General features: G+C 48.9%; 3 protein-coding genes across 3 annotated transcripts; 2 read left to right on the forward strand and 1 right to left on the reverse strand.

Moving 5' to 3' along the window:
• Positions 1 to 2,161: 2,161 nt before the first annotated feature.
• Positions 2,162 to 4,885, reverse strand: YALI1_E06843g (uncharacterized protein; the record flags this gene model as incomplete). Its single annotated transcript, XM_503600.3, has 1 exon — positions 2,162 to 4,885. One exon carries the CDS (start codon positions 4,883 to 4,885, stop codon positions 2,162 to 2,164), a length of 2,724 nt encoding a protein of 907 aa, XP_503600.3.
• A 3,892-nt stretch (positions 4,886 to 8,777) lies between these two features.
• YALI1_E06882g (uncharacterized protein) lies at positions 8,778 to 9,944 on the forward strand (the record flags this gene model as incomplete). The annotated part of the gene is made up of 1 exon (XM_503601.3): positions 8,778 to 9,944. One exon carries the CDS (start codon positions 8,778 to 8,780, stop codon positions 9,942 to 9,944), a length of 1,167 nt encoding a protein of 388 aa, XP_503601.3.
• Positions 9,945 to 15,099: 5,155 nt separating this feature from the next.
• YALI1_E06946g (uncharacterized protein) lies at positions 15,100 to 20,296 on the forward strand (the record flags this gene model as incomplete). Its single annotated transcript, XM_068282911.1, has 3 exons — positions 15,100 to 15,264; positions 15,515 to 18,020; positions 18,768 to 20,296. The coding sequence occupies 3 exons, from the start codon at positions 15,100 to 15,102 to the stop codon at positions 20,294 to 20,296; spliced, it is 4,200 nt and encodes a 1,399-aa protein (XP_068139012.1).
• Positions 20,297 to 20,425: the final 129 nt, after the last annotated feature.

Here is a 20,425-nt window from a genome sequence, read left to right on the forward strand (position 1 = left end):
TCTACTGGCTCCGCCAATACACTTTGTATTCCAGGTACTTCAATCTCTACAATCCTTCCAATGAATTCTGTATGTGCTCAGCTTGTGAGCGTTGAGCTCTAGTGGCTGTGCAAGCTGCCTTTGTATACTCGCACAACGTATTGAGAGGCCCTCCGCAAAACTACCGTACCGTACTCGGATACGAGTGAATCAGAAAATATCTCACCACCTACACATCAATTGCTGTCATTCTATAATACATCCTAAACCACCTGATTCTAGAAAACCCACCATCCGGTCTTCCCGGTGGTTCTTGGCACCTCATGTACAGATAGAATTACGAGTGTTTGTTCTTCAAAAATATGCACATATCCAATGCCTCAATTAAGTGACACGGAATCATCTGATGTTTAAGAACAGCTAAATATTTTCCAAGTACAAGTACAATTACAGTCTGTGGAAAAAATATCGTGGATATGAGATGTAGATGTCATGCAGGTGTACACCAACCGCAGTGGTTCCTGCTTGCGCCCAAAGATGGCAATCAAAAATATTATATTCTGTTCCAGATTGACGCACACTCTCTGTTCCCCCAACCACACGGCCTTTGTTCGATCCGCATGACCCGATGTACGTAACCGCCTGCCGCTCTTCCTTGCCACCTCACATCGCACTACAGCACATTGCACCACCTCTACGTCTTCGAGGCAACCATCCCCAACAGCACTCTACTTGTAGTTAGGTACAGTACCTAAACTTTTTCCTGTATTGATGCATTTCACTCCACAAGCACTTTCAGGTCATATCGTAGAGAGAAGGAGGATGACTTCTCAAAGAGGCCCTCGTATCATTTCTGATAGTTCATCACATATTAAGATCTCGTCGATCTCCAATTATCTCCAGCATCGTGTAGAAAGGCTTTTGCCCAGAAAATCTCCGGTTCATGTCCCACAAATGTACGGAAGAAAACTTACCATTGTCGCTTTGTATATCCTGTTCGAGACCGACTTTAGAGTTACCATGCGGCTCGCACTACAAGTACAGTACAGTACTTATAGTTACAGCAAAAAGAAACAGATCTGAATATTCCCAGCCGCCCCTTCAAACCCGGCTGGCTTCTTGTTTGGGTATATCTTTCTTCTGGTGGATAAATTTGTCTTGTGATTACGCTTGTACGGAGTGCTTCTGGAATCTGCATCCCTGTATGCAGGTTATATGTGGACCTGCCCTGCGCTGCATCACAGTGCGTCTTCGTCGTATTCCCTGTATGTTTAGAGTTTAAGCAGCAGCCGGAAGAGGTAATGGTTGGGACCTAAACTTCAATCTATGGAGCGCAGCAAAATTAAGACACACAGATAACATATGGAGACTTTCAGATCCACCCAGTTAGACAATGCGCGAAAGACATGGAGAATTTTGCCGCTTTCGTATCACCTTTGAGGTGGAGAAACCTACAAGTAGGCCGCTTCTGTGTGTTCCAGCCAGGTTATTAAATAAAATAAATAAAAAACATAGACAATGACAGCTGGTCAATCTCTTCTATGGGATGAGCTGCTTGTGTCAAGAGACAACAAGAATGTACTTGTAAGTCTGCTGTCAGGGGTCATCGGAAATTGAACAATGGGTGACATGTCGTATAGCTCAGGTAGTTAGTGCACTTTCTAAATAATACTACTTGTAGCACGTACAGCCAATATCGCAGTGGTGTGCTTCGACTGCATATCTACAAGTTCTAGTAACTAATCAATACGGTGGGTGAAGTTGGTGCAAACGGGGCTCAATTAGTGAGATTATTGCCTTCTTAGTTCTCCACCCAACTCCCTGGCCTAATACCCCTCTTGACTTGTATAAACAGACTCTCCGTTGTTCACAACCTACCGCCCATATTAGTGGAAAGTCAAGACCGAGTTAATACCACTACCAAGAATGAATAAATCTTATCGTGCCGGATCCTTTCTGATACGGTGCCTTTTGTTGGGTAGACTACAGTACAGTACGCCAGGCGCGATCTCAAATGAGACAAGAGACTTACTTGTAGCAAGCGAAGTAAGGGCGTACCTTACTCATGATACTGTACTCGTACTTGTACGGGTAGCGGCGAGCAAATTAAGGGACAAGTGATGAGTGTTCGTATTGTCTTACATTTTTCTTGTCTCAAATCATTCAATAAATATTATATACATCACTCCTTGTTATCCGTCCACATACTCGATCTAAGGTTAGACGGTACCGTTGCGGATGGAAAGAAAGCTGACAACGCAGGATCATGAATGAAAATGTCCTCATCGTCGGTTCCGTACTGCTCTGCAGTCTCTGAATACTTCTTCCGGGCTCCCTTCTTAGCCAGCTTGTCTGCAATGCGAGCTCCAGAATGCATATGTTGGCTCCTGATGAACCGGAGTGAGATGTTTTGGTTCTCGTACAGCAACGCTCGTAGACGCTTAATCAGGTAGTAGTTTGGATGCGAGCGCATTCTCTCGGTCGGTTCCAGGCCCTCCCAGCCATGCTCCAAAAGCCTCAATGTCCACAGACTGTCTGTACGAATCTCCCATTTTTGTGACCGGTAAGTCATGTGTCTGGAAATGATTCGGATAGCCATCACCATAGCCAGGATTTCAGCTCGCCCAGGAGTCTGTTCGCCAGGAACACGTCCACATGCATCAGGCATAAGCCCCTTTTCGAAGTGGACACCCCAGCCTGCGGCTCCTGCATTGTATAGAAGAGGTGAAGGGAGGGCATTATGCGATCCGTCAGTGTACACCACATTTGCTTCCACATCATCGTATCTTCCGGCATGGTTGGCTGCAATAGGACCCAATTGTTTGGAGAGGGAGTTGAACATAATTCTCCAGTTCGTTTCAAACGCTCTCAGCAGTTTGTGGTCATGATGGTCTCTGAAGGACGTTGTGTTGATATCGAAATCGGCCTGCTTGTGCTTGAAGGTGTGGTTGGTCCATCCTGAATCTCCATGAAGATTCTTGTATCTGTTAGTAGACAGATAAAGCTGTCGACGAGGTATCAGAGGAGCTGCCGCGCTAGAGTCTCGGTTACGCACAAAGACTGGCTCTCCACAGTTGCATGTGAGCCCTGCTAGCATGTCCAGAGTCACAGTAGTTGAGGGATCTGCTGTTCGAGCAACGAGCTCCATCTTTGTCTCGTGTCGAGCCTTTAGCATCTCCCTTCGCATCTGTGGAGTCGCGTTTTTGAAATGGCCAGTGAGCGTAATCTTAGATGCTGGTTTATGTTTCTCTGCTTCAGAGAACCCGTCAAGCCAGTTTTCAAAGGTCGTCTTTTTGGCTTGGTTTCTAACAGTTCCATTCTCCTTAATCCCAATGGCGACGTCGTCAGGAGCAGCGATATTCTCAGAAATCGACTTGTCCAGAGCCTTCAAAGTCGCTCTCTTTGAATCCCGTTTCTGTCGCTGAGTGAGCTTCTTGTCAACTGTATCTTCAGTCCGTTCGGACAGCTCTTGCGTGGACGAAAAGAAGCCCTCGGATGAAGTATCAAGTTTAACAGTATCGTTCTCTACCGACGTTTCATTCTTCTGGCGCCACTGGGAAACCTCCGTGGCCGCCAATTCCTCCGTCGTCGATTTTGTCGTTCCACATTCCCTGAATTCACTCTTGAACAATGTGTCGCCTCTGCCCTTACTACAAGTAGTAGATTCATATCCCAAATAGTTCTCTTTGGTCAACAGATACTCGCGGTAAAAGTCCCAATACTCCGGATTATTAAACACGTTGTAGGCGTCCACCAGATGCGAGTTATCAAGACTTTCGAGACATTCCTGCTTCTCCTCCTCCGTCATCTGATCCAATTCGTCAAAAATATCCTGCATGTGGAACTTTCGCATCTTGTCCAGGGACACCATTTTGTTGATCTCAGCCTGTATCTGCAGACACTTGGTCAACAGCTGCTTGACGCGATTGGGGCTGCCTCCATCAGGCGGAGCAATGTACATCTTGGCCTCGGCATACTGGCTAAACTTGATGCGGTCACGCTCTCGCTTATAGGCCTGAAGCTGCTCGTCGGCTAGCCGTTTCTGTCGTATCATTTCTTTGTCAGTCTCTGTAGGATCCTGCTTTAGTTGTTCAAAGTATTCCTTCTTGGACATTCCCAGAAACTTGCAAGCCTGCTTGTCGGTAGAAAAAGAAGCGTACACAGCTCCAGAGTATCCGATAACCTGGTCAGCAGCCTCCTCCCAGTTGCTGTACACACCTGGTTGCCTGCCCTTCTTCACAGCAAACCAACGCTTCTTTTCAGGCTCCAGTTTCGCCTCATCAGATAGCAAGTGCTCAAGGAATGAGATCCGAGATGCAAACGGATCGTAGCACACATCCTCGGGAGACACGTGGTACATGCCCATCCACTCCTGGGCCTCTTGCACCGTCTCCAGCTTCTTCCATTCACTTTGGCTCATCTTGCCAGTCTCTCTGACCACCTTATCCCAATGCAAATAAATTCCAGGAACCAGCCCCTTTCGCACAGCAAAAACGCCGCCGGCGCGCGCAATCTGGGTCTCCATCTCAGCCTTGAGTTCTCTCTGTTCCTGACTCAAACTGGCAAGCCGCTTCTCGATAGTCTGTCTCAACACTGCCGAGGGAGCCAGCTCAAACTCCAAGGCATCCTTCTGCGACACAAACGTGTACATTTCGGTTGTCTGCTTGCGTCCAGCCTTGTTGCGTCCCTGCCGCTTCACTGAAAACGTCTCTGGGGGAGTCTGTGGCACTGCCCGCACCTCGGGAGGCGGGTCTCTCAAAAGAGTTGGAGCTTTCGGGTAATCTAGACGTTTGTACTTCTGATGGCGAAAGCCGGACGAGAGTGACACATTGCGAATAAATATGCGTATTGGGATCGTCAGCGGTCGCAACCTGATCATGGCGTGAAAAGTTGTAAAACCACTCATGCAATATTGGAACTTTGATCTGCTGCATGCTGATCAGCTACAGAGCAGGATGCGGGGGTGACAAAGGCGAAGGGAGTAGGAGATAGTAAAAGATGAACACTTTGATAGGATGTAGAAGTCTCTGTGGTTCAGGAATTCTATTTTTGCCTGTTTACTGGTCATATTCCACACATTACTTCACAGTATACCGTCTCGTTGTATGGAGAGTGACTCAGGAAGAGTCTCGGTAACGTCATAAGGCGGGAAATATCCTGAGGATCATTCTGATACCATGATACATAGGGTAGGGTATATTTCATTGTACTCGTGTTCAATAACTCCAACAGATCACCCAATACGTACGCTTGTATTTTTTTTTATTTTTTTTCTCACACTCAATTTTCCATTCCGAAAATGAACTGAAGTTTGACACCTACTTGTAGATGCAGAAACAAAAACCAGACACCAACCAACTTGTAGGCTGTCATTCTCGTAGTTGCAATAATGCTGCTGATGCTGATATGACAGGTGACAGAATCCAGTCTTTTTTATGCATTCTACAAGTACTGTAGGTGCTGTAACCATTATTGTAGTCCAATATCTCCGCTCGACAACTAGTCTAATTTCACCAAAAAATTTAGTTGGGGATTTACTCATTAACAAGTATTAACTGTTCGTTTAGTAAGTATGTGCATCTCTCTACTTGGTTTATTTTGGCCTTTGTTAGTTAGGAATGTCAAGTACAAGTAGCTTCGGTACGAGTATCAACTACAATGCTGTATCGAGCCGTACACACTGTATGGCGGCAAAATCACCCTCTCCACCTTACCAGTACATTCTGACCCACCCCTTTTGCCCCCTCCATGTTCTACCTCCCCCTTCACGACAACAATACGTCAAGTGTTTCAAATGCGGTTGAATTTCGCCTGATTTTGGAATTTCAGCAGCCCACCACCCCAACCTCGGCCAAACGAAAGCGGTTAATATGCGGTCGAATAATATCTGGAATATCTGGAATATTACGTCAGATTTTACGTCAAATGTTATCTACAAGTAGCAGCCATTTCCTTTTCTGTGTCAAAGGCTTCCGTTTCTAGCGTGACAGCTGTCGCCCACTCTACAGGGCCATGCAGGGAGACACGCGAATTAATACTGCGACAGTGCAGAGCGAAACTTCTGGAATCAAGCTGAAACATAAAAATGTACGACTCAAAGTCCTGCCTGCAGCACATTACAGTAGTACAGTATGTACAAGTGGGAGGACCGGTGGTTGTATGTACCGCATTTTTATGAGTAAAATATTGTACATACAAACAAGTACAGTACAGTATGCACTTTCACTTGTACACTGGCAGTGGGTCCCATGCGCGCTAGTGCCTTGTTTGTACACGCAAACCACTGTGGCAGACCTACCTCAACTCGTACAAGTGCTCTTGTTCTATACTTGACATCGCAAAGTATATACTTGGGTGTAGCAGTTGAGCACATACCCGCAATTGTATTGGTTAGAACGAACTGTCAAATCGGCTTTTACTCGGAGAAAAACACTCGTTAGAGTCCATCGTGTCACGTGCTTCACTCAACTCCAGACGCCCCTCAACACCCCTGTAGATGCATACAGGACCCACCTCATGCGCTGAAATGTACGATTTCAAGTGGAGTGCATGGTGGTGGAATCCTAGCGTACGTTATTGGGAATGTAAAGCGGGTGTCTCAGCTCCCCCTCGTCTGGTTCCGCGCTCTCTTCGACCACAGCAACTGGGGACCGCAACCATGGACACACACAGCAACCAGAAGGCGCAAACAAGTCGCAAACAAGTCGCAAACAAGGCACAAACAATGGCTTTTTTTTTTTTTTTTTTTTCTGCATAAACATTCATTTAATTATAACTTTGCTGTGAAAGAATAACCTTTGAAATGAATGTACGCTTACACGAATATTACTAATTAAACACGTTTAGTGTCATGGTCCAAAATGGCTTCTCTCACTATGGACTCTGTTTCCCCCAAACTCCAACAAATGCTAAACACACACTGTTTCACACGTGAAAGAAAATACACTCGGGTCCAACTCCACACACCCCTGTAACTTTAGTCAGACAAACGAACAGATATACAAGCATATTCCATGTGGCCATGTACACCTTGCGTGCAACCGAGAGCCTATCTGCGTTTGAAAAACAGAGTGTAGCGGAGACGATTTGGATTTTTCACAAAAAGCACCGGTCCATCTTAGTGTGTGGTCTGGTTGTTCAGAGTTGCACAGGGGTATCAGGGGTGTCTATGCTTGCTTTTTAGGCTGCTGAATCCTGCTAAATATAACGGCACTGCACGATAATAGCTTCAGATCCATATGATAGGAATATATCGTACGATACTGGATGGCGCTACCAGTTCTATACGAGCAGTGAGTGCTACAAGTGGTATTAGTATCACTGTGGCCATTAATTGGTGTCGGTTCTGTACATACAATGCCTCTATTGTTGGTTTTGTCAGCAGAGGTACTTTTTTGCAGCAAAACACTCTCTGATTGCACTCTGTCTGCACTCTGTTTGCACTGGGTAAGTGCTTTTCTCGTAAAGCTGATAAGGTGCTTTTGCCACGCTTTTTCAGCACCCCCATATTCTTGTCTATTTCCTTTTTGCAAACCCAGACTCAATATCTGCCAATATGGTGACAGGCATGGTGCATACGTACAGTATGTACCAGTTTTGCAGTTCAGTACGATCGTTAGATAGAGCACAATTGTATCACGGTGTCTTGCCGTGGAAAAGGTACGGAAACAAGGTGAATCTATTATTTATGATTGAACGGGGCTGCCGAATCGATATCTGGACTCCACATTGAGACCCCACTAGTTTACGTTCCCTGCTACATACTGTAAGCCAGTCTTCCTGAAATCATCGTTGCCAGCCTTTGCCCCAACTATATGCACTCCCTCAGTTCATCATATTCAAGAAAAATCACTCACAAATTCCCTCTTTGATGGTATTTCTTTTTTCGGGCCGCCATAAGGCGCAAACGGCCATCGACATTACAAGACACAGGGCTTGGTACTCGATGATAATTCTAACCTAATAAGACGAGATAGACGGCAAATTGAGTCTTTACGGCTGCTGAAGAGTTTGTTACTTGTGTGAGTGGGTAGATGCTTGCGGCACTGCAGCTACAGAGAAGTTATTTGCTGAGTGGTGCATTCCATCTTGCCATCTTCTGGAAACTACGATCTTATCTACAAGTAGTGATCTCTTTGTATTCAAGTTGATCTTTTTTGCGGGACCTATCAAGGTCAACTCTACCTGAATCAACTGTTGACCTCCATCCTACATCAGTGCCCATGTATGTAATAATTCATCACCAGCTTCTCCGATCAGAATCATTTGTATCGTCGGTGTTCAACAGATGCGTCTAGCTGGTTAAAGCTCGTATTACAGTATTGATTTACCTGGTGTGACTTCTTGGCAGGGCTCTTTGATCTATTTTCAACTTCACCACTTATTAATTTATCGCTATGTATTTTTTTCAAATATTTTCCAATTTCTCCCGTTAATTTGAGAAATAAAACCCCCCGCTTAATCATCTCTAAATCATGGCTCAAGTTTTTATCAAGGTGCATTAAGTTCAACGGGCAGGCGCTACTTGGAGGCGAAGAATAATTGAAAACAAATGTACTTGCTATTCTAATAAAAATACAGTAAAAATAATATTAAACATTTCATATCAATAATTGCAACCAGTAATTCGTTACATTTCAAATGTTTTCTCCCTTAAGAATCTCTTAAGAACAAGAACCAGTTAATCCTGTGCCTTCTCAGCTCCAAACTCTATCTGAAAAGTTTCTGGTTTTCCAAAAAAATTCCTCCCGTGCATAGTCTTATTTCCCACCCACCACACACACACACACGAACACACAATGGGAGCCCCCAAGTTGAAGGATTCTCTCAAGGCCGCTAAGGCCAACGACAAGGCCGCCAAGCTGACTGCCAAAAAGGGCGTTCTTCCCAAGCCCAAGGACCTGGCAGTAGTTGCCAAGCAGCAGATTGCGCACGAGGACGATGGAGATGATGAGGAGGACGAAGATGATGAAGAGGAAGACGAGGAGGACGAGGAGGACGAGGAGGACGAGGACAAGACTCCTGTTCTGTCTCGAAAGGAGGCTCGAAAGATGAAGAAGCTTGCTGCTGCTGCTGCTGCTGCCGAGGAGGACGATGATGAGGAAGACGATGATGAGGTTCCCCAGCTTTACGACACCACCCGTCTCGATCTGTCCGAGTCCGAATCCGAGATTGAGAATGTCGAGAACGAGGTGGAGGACATTCCCCTGTCTGATGTGGAGCTCGATTCCGACAACGACGCCATCCCCTACCAGAAGGTGACCAAGAACAACAAGCCTGCCCTGATGCAGGCCAAGGCTCGAATCTCGTTGCCCTACGCCAAAATGACCTTTGTCGACACCCTTGTGCATACGTCTGGAGCCATCGAGCTCAAGGACATCTACGACGACATGGAGAAGGAGCTGGCGTTCTACAAGCAGGGTCTGGATGCTGCCAAGGTGGCTCGAAAGGAGCTGCTCAAGGCCAAGGTTCCGTTTACCCGACCTCTGGACTACTTTGCCGAGATGGTCAAGTCCGACGAACACATGGAGAAGCTCAAGCAGAAGCTGATCGAGGAAGCCACCTCCAAGAAGGCTTCCGAGGAGGCACGACGACAGCGAGACCTCAAGAAGTTTGGTAAGAAGGTGCAGCACAACAAGCTGCAGGAGCGAGCCAAGGACAAGAAGGAGACTCTGGAAAAGATCAAGTCCTTGAAGCGAAAACGAGCTGGCCAGGAGATGACCTCCGAGGAGTTTGACATTGCCGTCGAGGAGGCGGCTGCCGACAACCATAATATTGAGGGCAAGAACCACAAGAGACAGGCCAAGGATGCCAAATTTGGATTCGGTGGCAAGAAGCGATTCCGAAAGGCCAACACCTCCGAGAGCTCGGGCGACCTGTCGGGCTTCAACCAGAAGAGAAATAACGCTCCTGTTAAGAAGCGTCAGCAGTCGAGACCCGGCAAGAGTCGACGAAACCGGGGTTAGAACAGGAAGGTAAAAGGAACTGATTATTCAGAGGTAATAGATTGAATGTTGAACTTATTACACGTGTACGAGTAGCATACCCACTGTAGATCTGCAAAGCTAGATGAGGTTGAAAACGTAAATACTGTAGCGACGAGATAGCGAAGATGATTTGATAGGGTACAATAGCGAGTACGAGCACAAGTACCCAGTGTGTGATCTACATTGAAGGGGTATAACTTAAGCTACAAGTACAAGTACAAGTACCGGTATAATGAGGTGGGGTCCATTTGTGTATGTGTACGTATTACTAAGTCAACATGTCAACATACAAGTACATCTTGTACTAGAACATACTGCAATGTTTCACAGTGTAATCTGACTCCAATGTGATACAGTGATGGAGATGTGACTCAGCTGTGGCTCAAGCCCTGACACCGACAATAGACATAGAGTCATGCTTTTGACTGACACTTTGCACCATGACCAACCTTTTGCCCACCTAACGACTTGTGCTGGATAACACAGGCCACGCACCAGAGCACCAGGTAGACTCGGACCAATTCAAACGGGTAACGGCATTGTTCTCTTTGCAGGCCTGAACTCAACACAGCAACCCTTCGGACCGTTGTTCTCAAGGTCAATGTCATCCAGCAGAGCCGTTCATACCCAAATTCAATTGATCTAGTGAACCCTGGTCACTATGGTGATGTGTCACGAAAGGCTGTCCCGATTGAGAGCTTTCGCCCACCAAATCGAGTTGTATCGTCTCACACCTTACAACACCGATCTCACACTTACCTCATTGGTCTTACTTATCTCACACCCATCTCATTTATCTCACACTTGAATAAGAACTTGAGACCGACGAAACGATCCAGGTCTCTCCCTTTATCTCTTTTTTTTTTTTTTCCTTTTATTACTAGCTTTTACACTTTTTCATGGGTTATTGCGGGGAGCCTATTAAAATGGTCTATAACTTCAGGAGGGGAAATAGTGCACAAAGGTACAGTTGTTACCATATCAGGGTGGGTTAGAGTCTCATTAAGGTAAAACACTCGTGGAGTTCTATGTGCGGATTTGTTGCTGTAGCTGTTCGAGATGAAAGTAGAATGAGGTTCCAGTCGGATCTTCCGGAAGGTATTTTTCGCCGATCTCTTCTGATCTCGCGTGGCGTGTACTTAAAGCCGAGTGATGTTACTTCGGTTAGAGTTGACACCCTTGCAGTCCTGCAGACACGACAAAGGTGTCAGTTCGATTCTTGGTTGCGCAGACAGAAAATTATCACCCTCATTAGTCGAAATGGCCTGACAGAAGCTGCAGAGAAGAGCAGCCAGGTCTAAAAATTTACCCGAATTTTTAGTATGCCGGAATTTCGGCCCTTTTCTGGTTCAGATCCATCCCAGCATCATCTCGTTATATTTATACTTGTACCTTTTATACAACCGTACCTACGTATATGTCAGTCACTTAGCTCCCGCAACTCATTTTTCATAGGCGCAGGGTGTGGCGTTCAAAAGTGTCCAGTGAGTGAACCCCAAGTTTGACAAGTAACATACTGACCATAAGCGCTCATTGAACAACCAACAGTGTGTCACTCCCCTGTGCAGCAAGCCAGTTCGTAAAGGTCAACCATTGTATACGATGCTGCATCCAAACGATGGTTGGTATGCAATATTGGCAAAAAGCAGACCACCTGTCAAGTTGGTTGCTCTTCTCAGCGGTCTCTTTTGTTGAACTGGAACATGTGAGATAGCCAAGAGAATGTGTCACATCTCTGGAGCAGCGAATACAACTCACAAGGGTCGACTATGAGGTTGCGCGGGTAAAGTGTGCGCTACAGGATACGTACAATAGACAGGCCCCGGTTCCTTCAAACACTCGAGAAGCTAACTCCGATTGTTGAATTGAATCGTTTTTTTCTGCGAAAAGCTGAATACTGTAAAGTCGTTTGCTCTCCACCGATCCTCTTGCTCACAGACTGAACCCTGGACCTTCAACAAGAGAAAAAGAAACGAAAGAGACATTGAATGATTGGATTTGAGCATAGGCAAGTTTAGTGCACTCAAGAGTAGATGGAGTTGTTCAACTTGTTTTCCCCAACTCAGCCGCCTTAGCGGGTTGACAGTCGTATAACCAAAGCGTAAAGGTCAGGTACAAACGTAGGTCATGTTCTATTATTGGACGCAATTGCTGCTGCCAGGGGCGAAAGAACAGGTTTAGAAGACGGGAAGGCAGCGGAGAAGGCACTCTGCAGAAGTCGCTTGTTTATTCTCCTTGGGGATTGATGGCTGCTTTGGCGGGGATGTATCGTCAACAGATCGTAATAGCTGGGAACAAACCACCGGCCCCGATGAATAGCAGAGCTGCCATAGCTCACAAGTTGTATGATTGTTTATGAAAGGCACACAATGAAACTGACTTCTCACAACCTCCGAGGTCTTACAAACTACTCAAATTTAACGTCCCAAACACATTTTTATGTGTTGGAGTCGCATGGAAGTTGGCCAACTTCCAAGGCACTTCGAATGGACCCTGTAACCTCAATTCAGCTGCTTAGCGAGACTCGGAGACACCCGAACAAGGACTAGAACGCCGGGAAGCCCATGAGCTGTTTCGCTTATTCCTTCTTTGCTTCAGATATGGAAGTTTGAGGTGGTGTGATGATTCTCTAAAGGATGACCCTTGACTAGACTTAGGTGGTGGCTGCTTGAAAAAGCAACAGCACTTGCAAGTATCCACGAAACAAAGACCGCTTGAGTTTTCCTCCCTTGTAACCAAGACCTATAGCTGGACGACAAGGAGAGAGTCTATATGTCGATAATGAATAGAAGACTTTGAGTGTCCCGTTGCCTGGGCATCAAATTGCTTGACTACTTGTATTCTCCAGGTTCTATAGACTCTAGACTCTATAGTCGTTGCTTTTTGTTTCTATTCAGGCCCACGATTTCGGCCCATGACTTTGGTTTCGACAAGAACTCCACGGTTGGTCATCTTCAACCCGCGGATTTAGCAGAGCTTCCCGTCATCAGACATTTGGTAAGACTCTAGTTTCACCAGATGGCCTGGAATGTGCCCAAACCGTCAGATGCAGAAGTATACGATTCATGTAACAAGGAACTCTATCCTTTTCTTCAACCATGGTCACGTTCTCATAGCTACAGGGGTGGTCGTTTACTTGACTTTTTGTTTTCCAACCAGGTCGCTTGTCTGCGGGGTCGATGCAGGGTGCTGCTTTGACATATACGGCCCTCATGCTGGGTGCTCTGGCAGGCAGCGAGGGTGCGGGATGGATGGAGAGTGAGACAGGAGCATTCTCAACAGCATTCCCAAACGGGCAAAAGAGCAGCTTAAAGAAAAAAGAATATCTTTCGTCTCAGAAGTCCCCAGAAAGAAAAAATAAATTAGATTCCAGCTAGATGTGCTTTTTTAACGTTGGCCCAAACAGAGCCCACTGCCAGGGGGCCTTCAAGTTGGCGGTGTTCATTAGTCCAGCAGCCTACTGTTTACCAGCCAGCTGTGCTTCGTTGGGTCCCGGATATGGTACAGACGCAGCAAGACAGGACAAGGAGTTACTCCGCTGCACATTGCATTCGACCGGAAACACGGAGAGCATGGCGTACATACGGATCGTCCAACAGCAGCTCAATACGAGAGCAAACATTTAGTGCCAGTCAGGTTTTCTCCTGAGACACTCGGGGTTGTCGCGGCCACCGCAGCACCAGTATTCACCGTCCCAGTTGGGGTTTGGTGTCTTACAGACGTGTCAGAAGCCAAGCGGCTTTATGCCACCTCCCACCCCCTTGTCTTTCTCCGATCCCCAGCACGATGAAAACCTTAGCCGAGATGTCCCTTCTATTTCAAGCATCATACGCGATACCTTGAAAATTGTAAAAGGTATTGAGTTTCCAAGGTTTTGTGTTTTTGTATGCCGGGCAGTAAGCTTTTGCGATTTCCTCCACTTTGTGTTTTCAACCTCTTCACACACATAACTCCAAACCACAAAACCACAAAACCACAAAACCACAAAACCACAAAACCACAAAATGACATGTGCAGGATGCGATCTTGATGTTGAGACAAGGTCAACAAGAGCCAAGACGTGAATGATGCCCACTGGCTGCCAGCTTTTGTGTTTTTCACCCCGACTTTCTTTGTCTTAGGGGGTTGTAAACAGCCAGATTACTGGTTTTGGCTCGTTTCATCCAAAAATGGAGCTCACAGCAATTCTTGAGACCTAGAGTGGCCGTGGACTCGGACGGGACGTCGACAAGGGTCTTAATATCTTCTCAGGTCCTTCCCTGGCGCTCAAAGGGACTCAATAGTGCCCTACAAGCCCAAAGATACAGGAGTTATAGACAATCCACCCTAGTTATACCAACCCGATAGGCAATCGATCTACCGATCATCCAGCGGGCGAACCATAGCTCCAGACGTTTAAACACAAGCTCAGCAGTGCCGCTGTGCAGGTTGGCAGCCCTCTGCGAGCAAAACCGTACAGGGACCTAACCTGACTTTGCAAACAAAGAAGACAAATCAGTCAGTTCCTGGTGAATGCACAATCAAACCACCCATGCCAATAGGAAACTGTCAATTCGCCAAAGATATAAAGTCTGGACGGAATCCTCCACTTGGTTCTCCAGCTTCTTCACGACACTCGCTCAATCACCTAATACCCCCTTTCTGTTCGACCTTTCTTTTCGACGAACGACTTAACAACCGTCAATGTGAGTATCTACCCCTCCACACAACGTCTCTGACTGATCGCTGCTCATCATCGCCAATCTCCCGAGTGCAAATCCGACTATCACGCTGATCAGTGCTAACATAGTACAAGTGTCTGGTGCATAAGATTCAAACTTACCCAGTACTTGGCTCTGTGAGTACGAGGATCCCCTGCAACTGTGGGGACCCCCTGTTGGGAGAGCACCTGTCACTGATACGCGACTGGCACTGAACGGGAATATCCAGGGTTAATCAGTGGCGGCCATTCCCTCTCATTCGGGGTGGTGTGTTGGATACTTTTCGCTGTAAGGTGCAGGCCCACCACAGGCAGGGTCTTAGCGTGGCACTAAAATGCTGCTTTACTGGGCAGACAGCAGGCTGCCACGCTACCAATTGCAAGCCAATGTCAATGCCCACAAAATTTTCTGCAACAATGTACTAACAACAGATAATGAAGTTCTCAATTGTGTTGCCCCTTGCGGGTGCACTCCTGGCTGCTGCTGGTCCTATTCAGCAGCACCCCATGGAGGGCTGTGTCCCCCGAAGTGTCTTCGACCTTGATGGTTGTCTCGACACTTGCAACGATTTCCTCGTCAGCGACTCTGACCCCGAGCAGGTGAGTATCCACCCCCCGTTTTGAAAAACTGTCTCACTATGATGTTTCACGAGGGCAGCCATATGGTGATCTTTCTACTCGTTTAGGCGGGGTGTCAAAAGCTTAAAGGCTTAGACGTGAACGCACCAGAAGTGCTTTTGTGCACCCCTCCCAACTCTATTTTGACACCACCGTGTTGTTGTGATGCTTGAGCGGTAAACTCAACCTCACAACCTCACAAACACCACACAATCACAGAAACTAACAATAGTGCCTGCAGTGCCTGACTGTCTATGAGCTCGACAACAAAAACACCGTGCTCAGCACCCTGGAGGAGCAGGGCCTCCCCATGCAGCCTGAGGTGCCCGTTTGTGGTGTCTCCGCCCCCATGATTACCCCCGGCCCCGCTATTCCCGTTCTCGCTAAACGAGCTCCCATCTCCACCGTCACATCTTGCTCTGCTCCTCCCAGTGATCAGCAGACCTGTTTCAACCAGTGTGCCGCTGTCATTCGAGACATTGCTCTTTGTCTGGGCATCCAGTCCTGCATTTGTGACCGAATCTCTAAGACCCTGGACAATATCAACAACTGTCTGGATTGTGTGACCCATTTCACTGCCCTGAACAACATCCTGGATATCCCCAACCAGATTGTCAAGTTCCTGGCCGGCTGCAGCCAGCCCACTACTGCTGAGCCCGTTTGTGTCACCAGTGTCATTGATCCTGATGTGACTTGTGAACCTCCTCAGGTGTCCACCACCTGTACTGCTCCTCCCAAGCCTAACCTGTCTTTCTTGCAGTGTACCCAGACTTGTACCAGCATCATCACCAACGTCGGTCTATGTCTGGGTGTTAAGGATTGCGTGTGTTCGCGGCTGATTGGTCTCACCTCTTCCATCGCTACCTGCCTGTCCTGTATCACCATCTTCGACCTGTCGGCCATCCCTAACCTGGCTACTGGTCTGCTCAACTGGCTTGGAAACTGTGGACTGGACGCTGGTCAGACTCTGCAGTGTGATACCAGCACCACTCCCGGTGCTTGTCAAACCATCGCTCCTCCTTCGTCGTCGACCGTCGAGGCCACCACAACTTCGGCTGAGTCTTCTTCGTCTGAGGCTCCTTCTTCGTCTGCTGCTCCTTCCAGCTCTGCATCTTCCGAGGGACCTTCCTCCACCGAAGCTTCTTCGTCTACTGAGGCTCCCTCTTCTTCTTCCGAGGCTCCCTCTTCTTCTTCCGAGGTTCCCTCTTCTTCTGAGGCCCCTAGCTCTTCCGCTGCCGAGTCCTCGACCGAGGCTGCCTCTTCCACTGATGCTGCTTCATCGACTGAGGCTCCCGCTTCTTCTTCCGAGGCCCCCAGCTCCTCTGCTGCCGAGTCTTCCACTGAGGCTTCCTCCGCTCCCAGCTCTTCTGATGCTGTCTCCAGCACTGAGGCTCCCAGCTCCTCTGACAACTCGGCTGCTTCTTCTACCACAGATGGATCTGGCGCTTCTTCCACTGATACTGGTGCTTCTTCAACTGATACTGGTGCGTCTTCTACTGATGCTGGTGCTTCTTCCACTGATGCTGGTGCTTCTTCCACTGATGCTGGTGCTTCTTCTACTGATGCTGGTGCTTCTTCCACTGATGCTGGTGCTTCTTCCACTGATGCTGGTGCTTCTTCCACTGATGCTGGTGCTTCGTCCACTGATGCTGGTGCTTCGTCCACTGAGACTGGTGCTTCCACTACCGACAACTCAGGTGCTTCTTCCACTACCGACAACTCCGGTGCTTCTTCCACTACCGACAACTCCGGTGCTTCTTCCACCGCCTCTAACACTGACGGCTCTGGATCTTCCACTGATGGTTCTGGATCTTCCACCACTGACAACTCTGGCCAGTCTTCTGTCCCCAGCTCTGTCACTGCTCCTCCTTCTTCTGCAACAGGCCCTGTTGCTACTACGATCACTTCTTGCAGCTCCATCACCTACCCCAAGGAGACCTGTATTCAGAAGTGCAGTGATGTCATCAGCCAAATCGCTCTCTGTGTTGGCGTGAAGCAGTGCATCTGTGACCGACTCCTTACTCTCAACGACAACGTCAACGCCTGTCTATCTTGTGTCACCTACATTGACTTCACTGGTATCTTTGATATTCCCGGTCAGCTTCTCCAGTTCCTTGGCCAGTGTGATGTTGCTACTACCCCTACTGAGGTTTGCACCACTCAGACTATTGACCCCAACGTGTCGTGTGAGCCCGATGTCACTTCATCCACTTGCTCTGTCGTTAACCCCTTTGATCTCACTCTGTCCCAGTGCATGACCACTTGTACTGGTGTTATCTCCTCCGTCGGTCTGTGTGTCGGTCTCCAGTCTTGTATCTGTGATCGACTTGCAAACTCTGCCAAGGATGTTGGTGACTGTATCCAGTGCCTCTCTCTCTTCGATCTTGGCAACATCCCCTACCTCGCTGCCAACTTCCTCAACTGGCTTGGAAAGTGTAACGTTCAGTCTACTGCCTCTTCCAACTGTGTCTACCAGACCATCACCGGCGAGTGTGTCACCAAGACCCCAGCCACTTCTGAGGCCATTACGACATCTGCTGAGCCTTCTTCCTCTGCAGGACCATCTCCTTCAAGCTCTGTGACTGATACCACTCCTTCTTCCACTGGCTCTGGATCTGGCGAGTCCTCCTCCGCTCCTTCCTCTACTGGCGGTGCTGGCGAGTCCTCAACTACAGGTGGTGCTGGCGAGTCCTCTACTACTGGCGGTGCTGGCGAGTCCTCTACTACTGGCGGTGCTGGTGAGTCCTCTACTACTGGTGGTGCTGGCGATTCCTCTACTACTTTCTTTTCTGTTTAGTCTGGCGGTGCTGGTGAGTCCTCTACTACTGGCGGTGCTGGCGAGTCCTCTACTACTGGCGGTGCTGGTGAGTCCTCTACTACTGGCGGTGCTGGCGAGTCCTCTACTACTGGCGGTGCTGGTGAGTCCTCTACTACTGGCGGTGCTGGCGAGTCCTCTACTACTGGCGGTGCTGGTGAGTCCTCTACTACTGGCGGTGCTGGCGAGTCCTCTACTACTGGGGGTGCTGGTGAGTCCTCTACTACTGGTGGTGCTGGCGAGTCATCTTCTGCTCCTTCCACTACTGGTGGTGCTGGCGAGTCCTCCACTACTGGCGGTGCTGGTGAATCCTCCACTACTGGTGGTGCTGGCGAGTCCTCTACTACTGGCGGTGCTGGTGAGTCCTCTACTACTGGCGGTGCTGGTGAGTCGTCTTCTGCTCCTTCCACTACTGGTGGTGCTGGTGAGTCGTCTTCTGCTCCTTCCACTACTGGTGGTGCTGGTGAGTCCTCTACTACTGGTGGTGCTGGCGAGTCCTCTACTACTGGCGGTGCTGGCGAGTCCTCTGCTACCGGACAGTCTACTGATGGCAACAACTCCAACACCAACACAGGCGCTTCGGAGACTGGTTCTAACACTGCCTCTACTACTAGCGGTGACGGTAACAACTCTGGTTCCAACACTGCTACTCAGACCGGTTCTAACACTGCTACCCAGACTGGCGGCAACGGCAACAACTCTGGTTCCAACACTGCTACTCAGACCGGTTCTAACACTGCTACCCAGACTGGCGGCAACGGCAACAACTCTGGTTCCAACACTGCTACTCAGACTGGCGGCAACGGTAACAACTCTGGTTCCAACACTGCTACTCAGACTGGCGGCAACGGTAACAACTCTGGCTCCAACACTGCTACTCAGACTGGCGGCAACGGCAACAACTCTGGTTCCAACACTGCTACTCAGACTGGTGGCAACGGCAACAACTCTGGTTCCAACACTGCTACTCAGACTGGCGGCAACGGCAACAACTCTGGTTCCAACACTGCTACTCAGACTGGTGGCAACGGCAACAGCTCTGGTTCCAACACTGCTACTCAGACTGGTGGCAACGGCAACAACTCTGGTTCCAACACTGCTACTCAGACTGGCGGCAACGGCAACAACTCCGGTTCTAACACTGCTACCAACTCCGACGATAACACTGCTTCTCCTACATCTTCCGCTGCTACCACCTCTACCACTGGTGGAAACGGTGGAAACGGAGGCGACAACGGCGGAAACAACGGCGGAAACGGAGGCGACAACGGCGGAAACAACGGTGGAAACAACGGTGGAAACGGCGGCTCTGATGGTGGCAACAACGGAGGTAACAATGGCGGTTCCAACGGTGGAAACAACGGTGGAAACGGCGGCTCTGATGGTGGCAACAACGGAGGTAACAACGGCGGTTCCAACGGCGGAAACGGCGGCTCTGACGGTGGCAACAACGGAGGTAACAACGGCGGTTCCAACGGCGGAAACGGCGGCTCTGCTGGCGACAACGGCTCTGGCTCTGGGTTCTGGCTCCGGCTTCCGGCTCTGGCTTCTGGCTCCGGCTCCGGCCTTCTGGTTCCGGCTCCGGCTCTGGTTTCAGGCTCTGAGGGGCTCTGGCTCTGGCCTCTGGCTCTGGCTTCCGGCTCTGTGGCTCTGAAGGCTCCCGGATCTGGTTCTGGCTCTGGCTCTGGCTCTGGGCTCCGGCTCTGGCTTCTGGCTCTGAGGGCTTCCGGATCTTGTGTTCTGGCTCTTGGCTCTGAGGGCTCCGGTTCTGGCTCTGGTTCCGGCTCTGAGGGCTCCGGCTCTGGCTCTGGTTCCGGCTCTGAGGGCTCCGGCTCTGGCTCTGGTTCCGGCTCTGAGGGCTCTGGCTCTGGCTCTGGTTCCGGCTCTGAGGGCTCTGGCTCCGGCTCTGGTTCCGGCTCTGGCTCTGGCTCTGGGCTCCGGCTCTGGCTCTTCGGCTCTGGGCTCTGGCTCTGGTTCCGGCTCCTGGCTCTGGTTCCGGGCTCTGGCTCTGGCTCTGGCTCTGGATCCGAGGGCTCCGGCTCTGGCTCTGGTTCCGGCTCTGGCTCTGGCTCTGGCTCTGGATCCGAGGGCTCCGGCTCCGGCTCTGGCTCGGAAGGACCTTCTCAGGCCAACTCTGCCTCCACTTTTGGCGTTTCTGCTGCCATGATGACTATTATGGTCATGGCAGTCCTCTTCTAAGGACTCCCCAGTTAATTATGGACTTATTTAATGAAAAACACATGATTTTGTGACTCGCTGAAAGTTTGGATTTGTCTTCTCCTGTTCTTCCTCGTACTGAATTAAATAGTGCTTTTGTTTTGTAAATAT

The sequence above is a fragment of the Yarrowia lipolytica genome, chromosome 1E (genome assembly GCF_001761485.1).
Source record: "Yarrowia lipolytica chromosome 1E, complete sequence".
In the NCBI taxonomy this organism is placed as follows: domain Eukaryota; kingdom Fungi; phylum Ascomycota; class Dipodascomycetes; order Dipodascales; genus Yarrowia; species Yarrowia lipolytica.